The sequence below is a fragment of the Castor canadensis genome, chromosome 6, assembly GCF_047511655.1.
Source record: "Castor canadensis chromosome 6, mCasCan1.hap1v2, whole genome shotgun sequence".
In the NCBI taxonomy this organism is placed as follows: Eukaryota; Metazoa; Chordata; class Mammalia; order Rodentia; family Castoridae; genus Castor; species Castor canadensis.
Genome location: NC_133391.1, coordinates 64,539,327 through 64,558,372, shown reverse-complemented (window position 1 = coordinate 64,558,372; position 19,046 = coordinate 64,539,327). Strand labels below are relative to the sequence as shown.

Genomic DNA, 19,046 nt, shown 5'->3' with positions numbered 1-19,046 from the left:
CTGCTACATAGTGAGACCCTGTCTCAAAAAACCCAAGAACAAAACAAAAGACCTCACCAGTTACCTTTGGAGTATAGGAAAGAATCCAATCAATTCATACTAAAAAAAAAAAAAAAAAGGAGTATCTTGTGTGCACTGTACTTTGAGGGGATAATTGAAGGAAAGTACTTCTTTGGAAAGAAGAATTACACCCAATGAACATGGGAATTGTGATGGAATAATGGATGCTGAAACCACCAGCTGATGGGGAACGTGGAAACAGAAGGATCAACCTTGACACTGACACCCACAGACCAACCTTAACACTGGGGGAGAGGGGTTAACACGATGTACCTCCTGACATGGTGCAACAGGAAAGGCACAGAAACCCCCAAGAATTCTTGCTAAAACACCGAAATGCATCTGATCAAGCTACCATTCAATTACCCATTTGCAGGAAATAAAGGGATACAATGCAAAATGTCACCAAGACAGTTTCTCAACTGCAGCACTTTATTTTGGACTATATAATTCATTTAGAAGACTTACATAGGGCTGGTGGAGTGGCTCAACCAGTAGAAGACTTACAAGTGTATCAACAAATGTAATGTGTGGACTTTGGGTCTTCATGCAGACAAACCAAATGTCAAAAACATAAATCAAGGAACTACTGGGAAATTTGAACAGGCTATTTGGGAATATTAAGGAATTATTATTTGATTTGGGTATAATAGAATGACACCTCTGGTTTTTTAAAAGATCTTGTCTTGGGCTGGGTGTGCAGCTCAGTGATAGAGCCCTTGCCTGGCATGAGTGACATCCTGGGTTCCTTCCCCAACACCTCCAAAAAACAAAGGTCCTTGTCTCTTTATAGATACATTTTGAAGACAGATACAGATATATTTCTGAAGAAGTTATGGGGGGTGATGAAGAGATATTGGTCAAAGGGCACAAAGTTTCAGTTGAATGGAAGAAAATACGCCTGGATATCTATGTACAGCAATGTGACCATAGTTAATCGCAAAGCATTGTGTACTGGAAAATTGCTGAGAACAGATCTTTAATGTTCTTGTCATAAAAAAATGATTATGTACAGTGCATGTGTTAATTAACTTTATTTAAAAATTTCACAATATGTGTGTATGGAAATACAAATGTATATCAAAACAGCAATGTTTTACATTGTAAATATATATTTTTGTCAATTATACCTCCATAAAGCTGGAGAGAAAAGAAGAAAAACCAGAATACTGTGTAGCATACATTGCATATGTAGGTATGACATTTAGCATGTTCTGAAGAGCAAAAGTGTACTGTAAACTCTAGCAACAGGGTAATGCGATATTTAAGATTCCCTTTAAAATAATCCAGGGGACAGTGGGGTAGAGGGTGGGAATGTGGGGTAACCAGATTGGCCATGTATGGCTAATTGTTGAAGCTGGGTGGGTGATGGGTTTCTGGTGCTCATTATACCTTTCTGTACATTTTTATGTAGGTTTAAATGTTTCCATTGTAACACTATTTTAAAAAAAAAGGATTGGGCACAGTTGCCACATGTAAGCACTTTCTTAAAGAACTCACTGAAGACTGGGGAGTGTAGCTCAGTGGCAGAGCGCTCACCTAGCACACTATGACCCTGGGTTCCATCTGCAGCATCAATAATTAAAAAAACAAAGCAAAACCAAACAAAAACCAGGCCTCACCGGCTCTGCAGAGTGTGACTGCTACTGGGGCAATAAGGCCAAGAAGTTCCACACGAACACAAGAAACCAAGGGCGAATTAAACCATAGGCTGAAGTTCAGGTTTGGTCATTTTATGTAAAGAAATTTGCACCAAGATCAGACATTCCGATATTGGCCATCCTGGAGTGTACCATGATTGTCAAGAGAAGGCAGAAGGCATATGGTCAGAGAAAAGACCAAGAGCCATACTTTTCGATCATGGTCAGAAGCCAATAGGCCTCAGGACACTTGGTGAAAAACCAAAATCCATGTCCTGCTGGGATTAGAGGGTGCTGATGAGGCTGCCACTGAGCAGACCGTGCCACCCTACTCTTCTCAGAAAGAGGAGTGATGTCCACACCAGCCTCTGACATCCCACCACTGCTTATACAAGCCAGTCTGAGGCCTTGCCCACACATGGCTTGACTTGGAGGGGGTGCACTGGGATTCCGTGGTGTGGCATGACCTTTGCTGGCTTGCCGGGTGTACTCTGCGTGTCACAAAGGTGTGGTGCAGCAGGCACTGATGGCCTGGTAAAGCTTCCCTTGCCCCAGGCCATCAGTGCCTGCTGATTGTCCACAGTGACCAGCAAAGGAGCCATGGTGAGTACCCATCCAGCGTGGAACAAGGTGTACAGCAGAAGCCTCTGCCACCCAAAGGATGAAGAGGAGAAAGCCTTGGGCACCAGACCCAAATGAATGAAAGACAGCTAAACAGAGGATGAAAAATGGGCTCTTCTCCTGGGGGGAAACATGAATTTAACAGGTTATTCTGACAGACAATGAGCCTCCTACCCACACGTGTGTGTGACAACACATGCACACAAGCGCAAATTGAAAAACTCCTGATAGACAGCATTTAAAAAATCCTGGGACAGGGAACATTGTTTGTTCTATCAGCCAGTCTCAAAGGGAGGCCCTCTGAAAACCACTGTATTCCCTCTGCCTTCCCCTCCCAACAGCCAGCTCCATGTGACCTCGTCAGCCCACTCAGGGCTGCTGCAGGAGAAGCAAGGCAGCAGGTGTCACCCCAGGGAGGAGTCCAAGAAGTGGCCTCATGCCTTCCAGGCTCAGGGATTAGAGTTGAGAAGGAAGCACATTTGTCTCACAATTCCGGTAGCTCTTCTGAACATTCAGAAGGGAAACAAACCCAGATAGGGACAACTTGCCAGGATTGAAGTCAATGAATGGGCAGCCCATGTATTCCCATTTCCTACCCCTCCCGTCTCTTCTTGGAACCAAAGAAGCCCTTCCAGAGGCTTCCTCAGTTCCCCCCCGAGACAGTATCTGTGGGCAGTAACTTGCTACCCAATTTAATCATCCACTCATTCGCATCAGGCCAGCCTTTTCCGTCGGGTCTGTTGATGAAATGCACAGAAAAACAAAGTGCTTCAGAGCAAGGCGCTCTGTGGTACTCCGTTAAGGGGGCGTCAGGTGACAAGAATGACGAAAGTAACTGCCTTCCCTTATTTCATAATTCAGGGTTTCCCAGGCTTCCATCACACATTTGGAGAAAGAGTTGCCAGACACATAGCCGTTTATTCTTAGCAGCCTGCTAAGGAAGAGTGGACCCTTGGTGAGTCAGATGAGGCTCTGGAATGCCAGAGGCTGTGCCTGTTGACACTTCAGTCCTATCCCAGATGAAGGCTTAAATTATTTGTTTAAATGAAAAGCTATCATCCAGGCCAGGCAAGCTCCTGTCATCTGTTCTATGGATCAAGTTGAGCTGGTATGCAGTGTTGGCTCAGAGCACAGGCATGAGTTTCCAGCAGTGGACAGACAGATCCAAGGCCCCGAGCACAGGGAAAAAGCATGGCAAAGGGAGGCCAACTGGCAGGAGCCAGATTTTCTTAGGGCTCAGGGCTCACTGGGAAACTCAGAAGTAAATGTCAAACATGCTTTAGAAATCCACTCCGTTTCCCATCTGAGCCCTGAGCACATGGGGCACCTCCACAGTCACTGTCATCTTGTTTGAAACATCAGAGGCAAAGGTACCAATGTGACCATCCTGTCACAAGAATTGACACTGTTCACAAACAATTCCTTCCTGCCAAAAAGTATGGATGGCTCTAACAGCGACACCGGATGTCCCCCTCACCTCCCACCGGTGGAGACATGCCACATGGCTAATATTTAAATCACAACACTGAGATGTCATTTGGAATAAGTACAATGGAGACTACTTCTAGGGGGAGATGACATTTGTCTAAAATGGAAAAATCCGAGCACGCTTTCCAAAGCATCTAACTGGAGAAGCCATCATCCCTCATCTAATTTGCAGTTCTTGCCACTCATCACTCAGTTGCTGTAACGTATTTCCCTCGGTACGGGGCTGGAAGGGGAATGGGTTATGACTACCACTCCGGTAAGGGTCTCTCTTGAAGGGCAACATATAAAACCTACCTTTGGGCAGCCTTGACTTCCAGCCCAAACAAAACCCTCCAGTTAGAGCAGGAAGAGCCAAGTCTCAGAGAATTCTGAACCCTGGGTGAAGGACATGATAGACCTCAGCAGGCCTCACTTCCCCAACAGCCTTCTGGACTGACCTTGACCCCAGAAGTTTGAGTACTTGTCAATTTCACTTCCAGGACCTCCCAGGGACACCAAGGAAACACACCCAAGGCTACAGAACCCTGGTGTAGTTACACCAGACCTGACTGTAGAGGTGACAATTGTCACCTTTGAAATTTCAGCCACCTGAGACCAATACCTCTACAGCCTGCTATATGTGTGCCTTCTTTTCATAACAGACCATTCCACATTAAGAGTTATATATATTTGTGTGACTGTTGGATGGATGTTTTTGTCTTCAAACTAAGTTGTAAACTATACCAGGGTGAGGACGGACAAGATTTCCATTTAGCCAATATTGTATTGTCAGTGCCTAGCACCCAGCATGCCCTTAGTGACTAAGAAATGTTTGTTGAATTACTTATTTACGAAATGAGTAATGGTATTTCCAGTATTCTCAGTGGGTTTCCCTGTTCAACCACTCAACTGACTAATTCCAGAAGACTGTTAACTCTGACCAACACTTATGTGCACTTGAGACATGCATACCAATAGCAATGAACAACAGCCATTTCCCATCTTCACTCCCCTAACCAAAACTGTTGAGCTTAAGCAGTTTTAAATTCCTTTTATTTACAACCTACTACATTTTTTACATGATCTAATTTAATTCTCCCATCAACTCTTCATAAGAGGACTGTTAGTCCCAATTTACAGATGAGGAAACTGAGGTGCATGCAGGAATGTTAGCTTTCTCAAGATCATACCGCAAAGTGACAGCAACCTGGTGTCATTAGCTGCTGCTCTTACCAAGGGTTTTCCTTCACAGAGCTAATCCAAAGGTAATACAATGCTGTCTATTCTTTCTATTTGAATCCGGTCTATGGAGGAGGCCTATCTTTCTGGGAAAGTACAAATCTGGAACAAAATCCATGACCATACTTGGCATGTTTTAAAGAATGGTCAATTCTCGTTATTAAATTTTTACCTCCTTTCTAAGCAGAGCTGAATCACCAGTTCCAATAATCCCTGTTATTCATAGCCTTCCCTCGCCACCCAGGAGGATAACTGGGAGGTACTTGCACAGCCTCTGGGTCGTTTTCAACAATTCCCAGATACACTATTAACACATTGCTTCACTGAGGGCCTAACTGCTTTCAACTATGAGCAAGGCACTCTAACCACCTTTGTTTGGCTTACCTAACACGGACGTCTCCCAAAGGAGGCTTAAACAGAACACTTAATTACTGCTCTGATGTCAGAGACAGTGCATCCTGAAGCACAGCCAGCTTGGCAAAGGTCAGCCAGTCCTCCAAGGCTGTGGCTTTATGTCTTATTTGAGAGCTGATTGTTTTCTGCAAACACAAGTCAAAAAGGTTGAGCAAAAACTCGAGCAGTGGAAAACACAATCCATGTCCTGTCCATCTGCAGGGGCTGAAGGTTCACATCAGCTAATCCCATGAAAGCACTTTCTAAACTGCGCCATGCAAACAGTACTTAATTCTTTCTTTATTTGTCATTAGTTTGATGGACACTGGCAACAGCAGATTTTAAATGGGGATTTGGGGGTTGTCTGACAGTTGGAATGGTTTCCATTCCCATTGACAGTAACTTACAGTCATTTTCCACTAGTAACATGACTGTGTAAATTATTTTCTGACTGCTGCCAGAGATAGCAGAAGAGGCAGAGCTGTCGAAGACACGGACCTGAATGATCAGACCAAGTTCTCAAGAACAGAAGTGGCCCTCCCATCCTGGTGTTCCCGATGCCTTACTAGACACACCTGGCAAAACTAAATTCCCTGGCGAGTGGTTGCTGAAATGAGTAACAGTATCAACAGCACTCAGCTAGTGCGTATCGTGAGGTTCAAGTAGGGTCACATTTGACGGTGCAGCCCTCTCTTCCTCTCTCCCCTCTTTCTCAATGGGTTTTAGCTTGCTTTTCTCCAAGTATAAGGGAAGACACTCGGTGTGTGACCTCGCGCTCCCCACTGAATGTCAGAGCAGAGATCCATTTCCAGAACCCACCTCTGTCTGTTTCTCTAAGCTGACTCCCCAGTATCCCCAGCTGCATGGGACAACTAAGGGCCCTGCTCCCAGCTTCCTTCAGGATTTCTGGTATGAGGTCACCCTGAGTCACACAAAGTGTTCGCCTCTGGCGCCCAGACATTTCTTCCTTCCAAGACCATAATCAAAGGTACACTTCCTGGTGGCCTATGGCTCCTCCTGAGGGTGGAGACCGGACCCACTATTGCTTTTATGATGAAGAATCAGTTTTTAGGTTTTTTTTTTTTTCCTTTTGCCAGGGTTCAATTTTCCTAATAATTTTCTCTTAGAACAAAAACTTAAGAAGAGAAATGGTCTGACTGGACAGCTGGGAAGATGGTTCATCAGTTTGGCCCCGGGCAGAACAAAGGATTGGGAAACTAGCAGCCAAGAGGAAGACAGGGTCATGATCCCAGACTTTGAAGAACGAACGAATGCCAAGGTCTACGTCAAAAGTAGTGTTTGTTACAGGCAGCATAATCTGGGAGGCTCCTTGGCTCAAATGTTGAGAAGGGAGGGAAAATAAAGAGGGAAAAACAAGTAAGCTGGCACTCAGTTTGGGAAACTGGACAGTGAGGCCGTTATCTGGAGATCGCTTGCAGCCCCTACACTAGAAAGCCAGTCCTCTACAGGAGGCAGACCATATTCAGCACAATGAGACATCAGACTCTTTCTGCTGTGTTCACAGTGGACACTGTGGATAGGACTTGTGGCCAAACTTATGTCATGGGACTCAGACCTACAGGAAGAGGGATGGGAAAAAACACACGTGTACTGAGAACACTTATACAGACTGAGTCACAAAACACCAAAGGGAACAAAACACTAGCAAAGAAACCTGGACCCTAATACAACTGCCCCCAAACACTGACTCAAGGAGAAAGGCAAAGTCTGAAGACACTACATACAGTAGAAGAGGATTAGGACCACCAGCTGTGAACAGATGGGCCATGTAATAAAGAGTACAAGGTAAGAGAGGATTTATTTTAAATCAAAGAACTCAACATAGTATGTAAGAAAATGGCAGAGATGCAGAGAAATCTTTAGGATCCAACCTGTAGCTTGTGTGGAGTAACACACAGCCAAAATAGCACCAAAACCACTGAAATGGAACAGATGCTACATTTCTCTAAGAGCAAACTTGGCTGGCATTTAAACGGAGAATTCCAGTTCAGATTGGAGGAAGCACTCACATAATAAATCTGAGTGAATAAATTTTATTGTTATAAAGTAAGGTGCTGGACAGGCTGCCTTCTTAAAGGAGGGGTGCATTTTGTCTCGAGTAATGTCAGCAGAGGACTGTGAAAAGTGAATGAAAAAGCATTCTGGTGGAAGGGAGCAGTGGGAGGCAGTAAGTGAGACAATCCCACACTCCGGACCCGAGTGCCTCCCGCCGCACTGGGTGTTCTCTCTGTCCTCACTCTCACCCCCTCAGCCAAACAGCATCCACTCCCAGCACCGGTCCCCAAGAACTGACTGGTATTCCCGCTCAACACATTTAATTAATGAGACACTCCTGTCCCCTACAACTTGAAATTTGACCTCTGTGAGCTTCACTTGTATTTTTACCTAAAGATTTTCTTCATTCCCATCAGTTCGGCTACAAATGTCCCTTTAGTAAGGCAGCCAAACAGAAGAAACATGGAGTTCTAAATACTATCTCCTTCAATATGGTGTCTAGAAAGCAGGGACAATCCCAATTTTAGGATTTTGGACTTGGTCATGTAAATATCACAGATGAGACCCTTTCTTCAGGGGCTCAAAAGTTCGACCCCCAGGAAATGTCCCCCACCTAGTGGCACCTCTTAAAGCTCACACCTGTACTATGTGCCATAGGAGCCAATGATCCAGAAGGAATGAATTAAAAATTCTTTTTAATTCCTCACTTTTAAATTTCTTTGTAATGTTAGATATGATGAAATGGATGGTGTGTGAGACTGAAGTCATAAATCAAGAAATATGATTTAGGATAATCCTATCTTAAAAATATACACATTTATACAGAGATAAAACGTATGTGATGACAAACTGATGTGGACAACCCCTTCATTTCACAGTAAGAATGATAAAATAGAATGAATTTTTTATTTTAATACAGAGCCAAACTTAAAAGAAAGTACCAGAAATGTCCAGGTGCCACAGACAAAAAACTGAAAACATGAAAAGATAAGGTTTAGGAGCTGAACTGGGGGTAGGAAACATGGCTCTGGGCCCATGCCAGGGAGAACATCTAGAACTCAGATTGTGATACAAAGCAGAGAGCCTGAAAGTGCTCCCCACATCCTCACACTTCCAAGACACCACCTGCCAGCTCAAAGCAAAAGCAAAGTCCACGGGAGCTTTGGGGCAGGGCACGGAGGCTAACTGGGAAAAGCAGACAACACTCATGCACAAGTACCCAAGTGGATTTACACCACCACGAGGCAAGAAAATAAGAGTCCACAACATTACAGTCACCAGGACTGGCACAAGGAACCCTCCAAGTCCTTTGTAGTCATAACATCAAAACCCTGGCTCATAAAACAGACAACCCTTCTGAAGATGCATTCACAATCCTAAAACCCCAGGAAGAAGCAAACCACCGCAAGGGACAGTCACCAAATGCAGTGAACAGAAAAAGTTGCATCCCTAAGAACTCAATAAAATAATTATTGGGGCTATAAAATTACTAACTGAAGTGTTTGTTTTGTGGTGCTGGAGAATGAATTTAGGGCCTTACACATGCTAGGCAGGCAGTCTTACCACCCAAGCTATGCATCCACTGCCCTTTCATTTCTGAGACAGGGTTACCCAGTACCTTTGCCTGGGCTGGACTTGAACTCATCATCCCCCTGCATCTGCCTACTGAGTAGCTGCAGAGCTGGGATTATAGGAGTGTCCAACCATTAGCTTCAGCTTAAAGTGGCTTTTTAAAAGAACAGAAACTATGCTGAAAAAAAAAAAAAGCATTAAAGAATAAGTACACAAAAAATGAACAGGAGAATCTGAAAAAAAAATCAAAAACAACTTCAGAAATGAGATATGAAATTAGAAATGCAATGGCCTGGATAAACAACAGGTTAGACAAGGCTGAGACAAGAATTAGTGAAACATATACAAAGGAGTTACTAAGACTATTGAACAGAGAAGCCTAAAACATATGAAAGAGAACAGGTTCAATGTGAATCTAAGAAATCCCTGATGGGAAGAACAGAGAAATGAGGATGAGGTAATTTTCAGCAACATAAGAATATCCAGAATTTTCTTAGCAGAGAGCATAGAGATGAGCCTCCAAAAGAATAAACACGGTGATGAAAGTAGACTATGAAGACAAACCAAGGAAAGAAGGCAAATTCATGCTCATTATCAACAGCTGAGTAATTGTGAAATGCATTTCAGTGTTTCTGCCACGGACAGAGATGCTGATTTCATGCCCCCTCCCCCCACACCGATTCTCATGCCCTTCAGAAATGACTTAGGTGCAGCTCAGTTTCAGAGAAGTTCAATGTCCTCCAAAGTGTATCATTCTAAAAGTATCAACAATCCACTGCCACACATCCAGGGGCACCAAACTACTTTCTGAATTTTACCAGACTACTATTCTACTGTATCACAACTGCCAATTTTTCCTAATGCCCGATTAAAGCGTTGATTTTTATATCCTAGTTAATCCAGCAATAAAGCACCTGGAATGTATTTTGATGACAAGAACCCCATCTTGTGGCAAAACGTTTCACAACCACATCTGGCTGGGCACCGTGTTGCTGTTCTCAGAAGATAAATCTGTGTTGAGAAGTTATCATTGTATCTGCTTCGCAGACAGAATTTCTACCCCAGTGTTTACCTTGTGTCTGCCACAGTACCACGGTATGCAATAAATCTGTAGAACACAGTAATTTGGGGCTTTGTGAGCTATTTTCAAGTGAAAGCTTGTTGTCTTTGCACAGCTTAGTGCAGGAATATTTTAAGAGGAAAGCAAAGGCTGGCTCTGGGTTAGCTTCTGAAATGTTAGCTGTGTGTTCCGGGGGGGCCTCAACATTAGGCTTCTTTGCAATGAACAAACACTCCCCAAGTCCATAACCAGTGATACCCTAACTATCACCATGCAGAGCACAGCCACCCTGCACACACACCTCTTATCTCCTACCAGTTGTAGTTCCTCTTCTAAAAGGAGGCTTTCAGTGATCCTCATTCCTCTTCTATTTTAAATGACAGTAAAAATAGATTCTAAAATACCTTCATTTTTCCTCCAACAGGAATGCCTTCCCTTCTTCGGTGTCTTCTCCCACTGTCCCTATGTGCTTTCCCTTAAGAAAACTTGAAAGGCCCCGTTGTTGACAACAGAAAAAGTACGAGCCAGGCATGGTGGTGATTGTAGACATGTACCACCATAACTGGCATCCCAGAGTAGGGAAGCTGAGGCAGGAGAATTTCAGGTTTGAGGCCAGTTTGGGCTACATATCAAGTATATCTGGCTCGAAACATTATTATTTTTAATACTACTGATAAGAAGAGTAAAAATGTAAAGACCCCCAAAATAGATCATTTGTCTGTTAACCTTCCTCAACTATCAAAGCATTTAGGAAAAGTCCAGTTGTGTTTGGCTTACCTAGCTCTCTCTCTCTCTCTCTCTCTCTCTCTATATATATATATATATAATTTTTGCCAGTACTGGGATTTGAACTCAGGGCCTCACACTTGCTAGGCAAACACTACCACTTGAGCCCCAGTCTCAAATTACTAAACTGAACCATTTTTCTTCTCTCACAATCTGTTTTTAAAGGGTTAAAAAGGACAGCAGATTAATAGTAAAACATCTTTTTTTTATTTGTTAATGTCACATAAGAAATTTAAGCATGTTACACTATCTTAAAAAACACAACTAATGCACTGTAATAGAGAAACCCTTCCCCCACCCTGCCTCCCTGCCCTTGTCCCACTCCCCTCATGAATTCAGAATCTAAGAGAAGTAACCATAAAACAAAGTTTTGCGGAATCCTTCATACAGAGTGCTTACATGATGATTAGGTTAACATTGCCTTCTTACAAAATTTCTCTTTTCTATTAAAAAAAATTTGTAACCTTGATTGCTTATACAAAAAAATTCAGTACAAAAGTTCAATATATTGAAAAATGCTTTCCCCCTCCCTCACAGCACCGTTTTATATATAGCAGAGAATAATCAAGAGCAGATTGCTATTCTAGATGGAGCAATCTTCAAATTATACCCAGACATACAGTGGTTTATTTACCCTCCCCTTCCCCTTGACCTAAGAACTTAAAAAAAAAAAAAATTACACACACACATATAAAAAAGCCAAAAAAAAAAAGAGGGACCCTTTGCAAACAGTACACAGTTATTTCAGTGTCAATAATTCACATCTTGCACAAAGTGTATGGATATGATTTCTTTTACAAAACTTTCAGTGTTGAAAAGGAAATTAAGGCCATCAGATTCGCAGCTTAAAAATTCACATAAAGGAAATATAAAAATATTCTGTGCTTCTGAGAAGGCTCTGCACTGCATATAGGTAAGGATTACCATACTTCTTATCTCAAGGAAGACAACTGTCCGAGTTTACATAATTGCGCAGCTTCTATTGGATGCTCTTGGGCTTCCCTGATAAGAAAACAGAAGGAAAAGTCAGTGCTAAGAAAATGGATCACAGTATTCTAAAGCAGCACAGAACATTTTAACTAAAGTGATACTACCTAACTCTGGATTGGCCTTTATCCCATCTCACTCATCCTTTGAACATTCTCTTAAGGAGCTCCCCAGAACACCCCAAAAGTGCTTCTCAACACTGGCTTCAGAGGAGTTTGCTTGTTGGTTGGTTTTTAAATCTGACCTAGGTTCCTACACCAATCAATTATGAATGTCTCAGTAACTGAGGAAGGGGATGTCACTGTGTAATTTTAAAGTCATTCTCATATGCAGCTGAAGGTGAAAAACCTGATCAATAACCTCCTCTGAAAACTTAGCTACAGGCGATTCCTGTCAGAGCAAAGCAAACAGCTTTGCTGGACTGTGAATTTCCAGATACATTTGTTTTGGATTCATTCTCGCATATCAAGTCAAAATGGCTCCTCTACCCATTTCTTTATGGCCCATTAATTCCTTAGACCAAAATGTATGAGAAGAAATCCAGGTTAAAACAAAAAAAAAATCATTCTATCTCATAGAACCCACCTCGGGGGTTAAACGCATGAGAGAATGTTTATTTAGAGTAGGGCTGAAACTAATGAAGCAAAAAGAATTTAAGATTATCAATCTGGAGACTTGGGGGTAAGTCCTATCAGGGTAAGTTAGAGGATGATTAATGATCAGACTCACACAGCTTGAGAATATAAACTGCAGGCTTGTTAGTTATTAATAATTCTAATACAATTAATTAAAACCAATTTTGGAGTTTCTTTATTTCAAGAAAAGCCCAAGCATCAGCTAAAATCTATCTTATAATTAGACAATAATTAGGAACTAACTTAGCAGGAATTTTGTTTTACACTGAAGCTCTAATTTAGTAATCTAAACTTGTCACAAAGCCCAACAATAAGTTTTAGGACATGCAACCAATCTGCAAATACTTACTTATAAGCAGTGTACAGGCCATACCATAACATATTATGTACATTAGAAAATGAAAGACAAAGCTGGAATTTGATAGAATGAGAAATAAAAGAAAAGCTAGCGTTTTCTACCTGCACCCATACTACCCTGAGTATCAGTTTGGGAACTACAAATCCCACGTGGTAGATAAATCACAGCTTTGATTCACTAAGTAACAGGGAGAAACCCCACACAATAGGTAATTCTCTTAATAAAAATTAAAACATATCTATTAAAGTAATACCTGCTGGTGGAAAAGTTCTTCCTCAACAACCACTCCAACTGGCTCTTCTTCCTCTTCCTCTTCAGGTATGGTTGTTTTAAAGACTGTACTTCTTTGAGCAACCTCCTAAAAACAAGATCATTTAAGATTAAAAAACCATCCTTAAAATGATAGGGCTGCAGGGAAGGGGGACCTTTTCTTTGCTTAACAAATACCATTCCTCTATCAGGCTTTTTTTTTTTTTTTTTAAGCCATTTCATCAGTATCTTTAGCTACTGAACTAGAATTTTTTGCATAATTAGTACCAGTTCACAGACCTCCAATTTTCCCTGCAGGGGAGCTATTGGTACCCAATTTGAAATACCTGCTGAGAAGTTCCCAATGCTTTTTATCCCGTTCTGTTCCTAAGAATTCTGTGCAAATCATTTGGCACATTCAATTCTTTATAAAACTCAACAGGAATTCAACTTAAAGATCTTAGCTCCCAGCAAAGAGAAAGTGCTAAATAAATGCTGAATTAAATGGGGTTGGAGGCTAGCTGTTTTGTGATCTCAGGGACCATGATGGCAGCAAGACTATCTGATGAGTGAGAAGAAAATGGACTCAGGATGGATTAGCCCCAATTACTAACAACATCTAGTGAGAGCCTGATGCATTCTGTGCAGAAAGAGATCTGCACATCTATTCGTCAGAGGTGTGACAGAAGCAACCACTTCCACTTTCTACTAAAAGGCTCAGTACAGTTGACTTTCCTGCAGCATATGCTGACCAGGCACAAATGCTGCATTGTTTCTGTTTAAGCACAGGCTCACCTCACGATCTGGCAGTGAGTATATGAGAGTCCCAGAGTGCTGCAGAGCATCTACTTATATTCGTTCCCCTATCCTAAGGTCACTCAAGACAGATAACAACACAGAAGACAGTAAGACTACTTCAGCTAGAGCGTATCTGAAATTTAACACAGACCAGGTAGCTTAAGATGAAAGAAGAACACAAAAGTACCACAGAATGAAAATGAGGCTTCAATGTGAAGTATGTCCAAGGATGTAGTGTGTTTAAGTGAGGTGGGTTGATAGCATTTGGTAGAGATTTTGATTACTGTTGAGGACTGAGGAAGAGGAGTCACATGGAATCTCTCAGGTCTATGAAATCAATCTGTCCTTACAAGCAGTCATTTATTAACCACATTAATAAAAAAGCATGTGACTCCTCAGATCAATTACAGTTCTTTGAATCAAGATATCAACAGAAAAAGGACTCTCAAAAAATGAGTACAGCCTTCCTCACTCAACTAAAACTAAGGAAAGAAGAGTGAAGAAAATCTATTCACCATTTCAGCTTGAGCAGCTCATGGCAGTGCGTACACCCCATGTACAGCACCAGCTCCAAAGGTGTGGGTGGAAGTTGAGACTAGTAACCTAAATGAGAAAACAGCAACCTGCCCACCTTTGTTAATTATGAGTTACTTCAATGCAACCGCTTTTAATATAAGCCTGCTGTTAAGCGCTTTTCATTTGAAAGCATTTAAAAACCAATTCATCTAATACAGAGAACTTTTGTGGAAAATGAGTCAGCTAAATAATGCCTAAAAATCTAAATTAAAAAGAATTAGGACCAAAACATTTTTGGGAGGTGTAGTTATTAGTCAAGACACTAACATATCCCCCAAAAAGTCCTCTCAGCAAGGTACTCAAATGGCCTCACGTGACAGGTTTTACCAGTCCCATGAAGCACACTGTTGGCTTGCCCCTGCTCAAAGCCTTGGGTGTTAACGATACACTAATTAGTTCAGTAGTGCAACGAAGCCAGCTGGCACCAGCTAACTGTGCGCATCTCAAAACTCTTGCGTTCAGTTACGTGATAGAAACCTGAAATTGGCATGGTGAGAGGACTTATGCTACAAATTGGGGCCATTTTTTTGTTGAAGAGTCAACTGTCTACATGTAAGTTACATCTCTACATATTTAAGCAATCACCTGCACGCACAGAGGTGTAGTTACGCCTCTATTTGGGAAGGTAGGGAGGACTGTTTTATTTTTTTATTTCCCTCATAGAAAAACATCTTATTTATGTTGGTGACATTTGCTGTTTTATACTACCTCAGACCTCTCCCCTTCATGTCTAGATAAGACCTTTAGTTTTACCTCTCACCATACAGCATGTGTGTGTCACAAGGAGACAAGGACAACTAGCTGCCAGGGGCAGAAGAGGGTTCCTCCTGTTTAGGGAGGGCACACGAACCAAGCTGATACGGTCAGAGCAAAGCCCAAGCTGGGGACCTCGCAGGGAAAGATGCCCCTTCCCAAAAAAAGAAAAGGAAGGATGCACCTCCGCAGCAGCTTGGAGCTGTCCTGCAACCACAAGAGAGAGCCCAGGAAAGAGACGCAACAAAGACTATTGCACTTACTCTGTAAACACTGGATCAAGTCTACTATCTTTAAATAAAAATTTTATTAGAAGCCAAAACAATTTCTCATTATTTGAAAGTCAGTTTAACTGCTTTTTGACACTTCCAATGCCCCAAGCAAGCAGAAATACATAAAAAGTTAAATTGATACTTCTTTAAGACACATTCCGCGTCATGGTGTGGCTACAGCATTGCAAGTATTGTTCTAGACTATTTCTAACTTGGAATACCTTCTCACACGGGAAACAAATGAGTAAAGGTAGTGACTACATTTCATGGCTTACAAGTCCATTTAATCACATACCTCTGTAACATGCTCTTGAGTCAGCAAATCATCACTTGGAGCAATGTTTTGAGACATACATATTTTGTCAATTTGGCCACCAGAGGGTGCTAACAGCAGAGGAGCTGCAGCTGACTCCAGCATTTTGGTGACAGTACTTCTGCAGCTGGGCAGGACTCCCAAGGCAGAGTGAGTAAGGGTTTCAACAGGACAGAAGGATGATCTGGCACCCTGAAGTCTGTGAATTATCAAGGCATTTGTGTACTCCCTGCCTCTTGGAGAACCCAGCTTGCATTTGGGAGTGACTTCCCCAGCTGTGACCCCAAATCTCACTCAACTGTACCATAGTCTACAGTGAAGAACAAGGTTACCATTTCTTTTTTGTCTGGTAATGGGGATGAACTCAGGGCCTCAGATTTGCTAGACCAGTGCTCTAGCACGTGAGCCAAACCCCAAACCTAATTAGTGGTCCAGGCTCTGGGTTCAAATCCCAGTTTTGCCATTTCATGTATGCTATGTGTGTTTGTATGCATTTTTTTTTTTTTTGGCAGTACTGGGGTTTAAACAGATGCCATTTTATTCCCAGCCTGAGGCAGAGCACTCCTCACTTCAGTCAAATACCTAACTTGCATCTCAATACGGCCAGAAGAGGTCTCAGTTTCCCTTCTCCACTACACATCCCCACCCCAGCTCCCACCCAAGCTTACTGATCTTTAGCCTGTTCTCCCTCAGTAAGTGGTAGTAGGACCACCTGGCTACCTAAGCAGACAAATTAGGGGTCAAATGAATTCCTATCCTTCATATTTAACCTTACCAGTGCATTCTGCTATGACTACCACCGAACCATCTCTGTAGCTGGTTTACTTCTCTTCCACCTAGCAGTCCAGTCTCTCCTCAGTTGCTTTTTATCCCCGTAATGGCATGTGCTCTTCGTGTTCACCTTATCATGTCAACCTCACACCCTCCCATGGCACTGAGCACAAGATCTATGCCTGTACAGAATCTACACAATCTGCCCCTGCTGCCTAAGTCTTACTCTCCACTTGCACCGTCTCTACTAGGCATATTAGCTCTCTTTCCTGCCTCAGGACGTTTGCATTTTCTGGCCCTGCTACCTGGGAATGTTGACTTTTTCTATTCTCTTAATGGCTGGCTCTTTCTCATCTCTCAGGTTTACACTAAGGTGTACACCTCCCTTACCATACTATGTAAAGCAGATCTCCTCAGGGACTCTTTAAGACACAACAGTTTATCTCTTTATTTCATATTTTAAGAAAGCCTCTTATCACGTTATCTTATTTGCTGGCTTCCCTCTCTCTGGAATGGAAAGTTTCATGGACAGAAACCACATCTGTCTTCTTTCCTGCTATTTTCCTACACCCAGTAGATGCTCAGGATTTTCCAAATAAATGAGTAATCCTGCTCTACAAATATGCCAGTCTTCCTACCAAGTGTGCCAGCCTAACATTGCCCTATATGTCCCTTCTGAGGGTCACTCAGACTGAAGAGTACTCCTGGTTATGTTGGAAGAACTGGGATTGAGCAGCAAGCAGAACCTGCCAGGCTGGTGGTTAGGCGAAAAGGCCAGAACCAGGAAGAATCTTAGAACAAGAATCTTGAAACAAGGCACTTAGAGCTCTCATGGCAGGCAAGGAGGGATGAGGAAGTGGCAATACAAATTAGGAGAAAAATGAGGGGCATACACCACTCTGATTCATACAAACTCCAGGAACATGCTTATGGCAATAGCAACAGAGGGACTCAAATTCTCAACATGATTGACAATTTTAGTTGCTTTATTAACAAGTGGTATTTCTAAGACTAACACTGACAGAGGGGGTGTGTGTGTTTGTGTGTGTGTGATCAGTCTTTATGTAGCAGTGGGGACAATAAAGTTCTTTGATAAGTTTTCTAGGATTGACATGTTGAAAACATGCACACCAAACAGATGTGCACTCTGCCATCTTCAAACTCAGTTTCCTGATCACTGAGAGACACACTATACCAGATACTGTTCCAAGAATTTCCCAAAGTCTATCTTGTATTAATAGCTCACCTATATTGTCTCATTAATGTCTACTTTAAAATGAGAAAATTCAAACAGGTAAAGTACCTTGTTCAAAGTCACAAAACTGATGTGCAGGAGGAGATAAAAACCGGACACAGACAACTGGACTCTGAAGCCTGTGGGAGTAATCAGTACTCTACAATATTCATATTTATTCCTCATGTTTGTCAGCAGCTTTGTTCAAATTTCAATTGTTTTTTGTTTGTTTGTTTGGGATATACTGGGGTTTAAACTCTGGGCCTCATGCTTGCTAGGCAGACACTCTACCACTCCAGATATTCCACCAGCCCTGTTTTCTGTTGAGCATTTTGTTTGACTTTTGGCATGAAATCATAGTTGTACACTAATTTTCAGGTGAAACAGTGCAGTGGCTGAAAAACAATGGCTGTACCTCTCCCTGAGAATTTTTCAAGATAACCTTCACATCTTCACCAGTGCCCCAAGAATTCTGGTTCTTCCAGATGAGGTCAGTGGGTGGACTGGCTGTGACACCAGCATTTGCAGCCCAAATCTGGAAAAGAGAGAGGATATCAGTATTACCACGAAGCCAGCTCTCTCATATGCCGCGGTCAGCAGCACAAGGAGACTTCAACGCCTCTACATGTCTGAGAACTCTGCCCCAGTTTCAGTAACTTTGTTAACGACACATGTGGCCAGAAGCATGAATTTCTGGAGGCCTCAGCTTCGCCATCTGATAAATAAACTTGCTGATGCACAAGGCCCTGAAGTCAAGTTGACGTGAGCTACACTCACGTCCTAGCTAATTCTAACACCAGCTGACCTTGAACCTTTCTCACTTTGGTTCCCCACACCTTTCATAGGTGGGACTGTTGTGAAGAGTAAGTGATTACACACATACCCAGGCTGGCTCACTCAGTAATAGAAGCAGTAGCATTCTATCATTGTACGGATACTACAGGCCATCCGTCCACAGAGGAGACTTCTGAACCCCTCCTAGTCCTCTACAGTTGCAGGGAGCCTGTCTGAAACATGCAAGGAAACTGGCCTAGCTCCAACCAGAGATAGTGTCACAGTACTCAGTGTCTGAGATCAAGCTCCAAAAAGAATGCAGGAAATGGATAAATCACCCTGTTCAAGGGAAAATATAATTGCTATTGAAACAGGCCAAACAAAGAGAACAATTGTCTTTCCCTTCTCATTATCATGAAAATTCTGACACTTTTTATGCACTTATTTGTAGAAAAGAATAGGTAAAAGAAAA

The 19,046-nt window shown here is 42.4% G+C and overlaps 1 protein-coding gene across 1 annotated transcript in view; it reads right to left on the bottom strand.

Moving 5' to 3' along the window:
- Nucleotides 1-11,038: 11,038 nt before the first annotated feature.
- Nucleotides 11,039-19,046, bottom strand: part of Lmnb1 (lamin B1) — a 50,952-nt gene continuing 42,944 nt past the window's right edge. The window contains exons 9-11 of the mRNA XM_020157045.2: nt 18,216-18,335; nt 13,088-13,192; nt 11,039-11,856 (exon numbers count right to left, since the gene is read on the bottom strand). Coding sequence (XP_020012634.1) covers nt 11,815-11,856; nt 13,088-13,192; nt 18,216-18,335 — 267 coding nt within the window. The 3' untranslated portion in view covers nt 11,039-11,814. The remainder of the gene's footprint in view (nt 11,857-13,087; nt 13,193-18,215; nt 18,336-19,046) is intronic.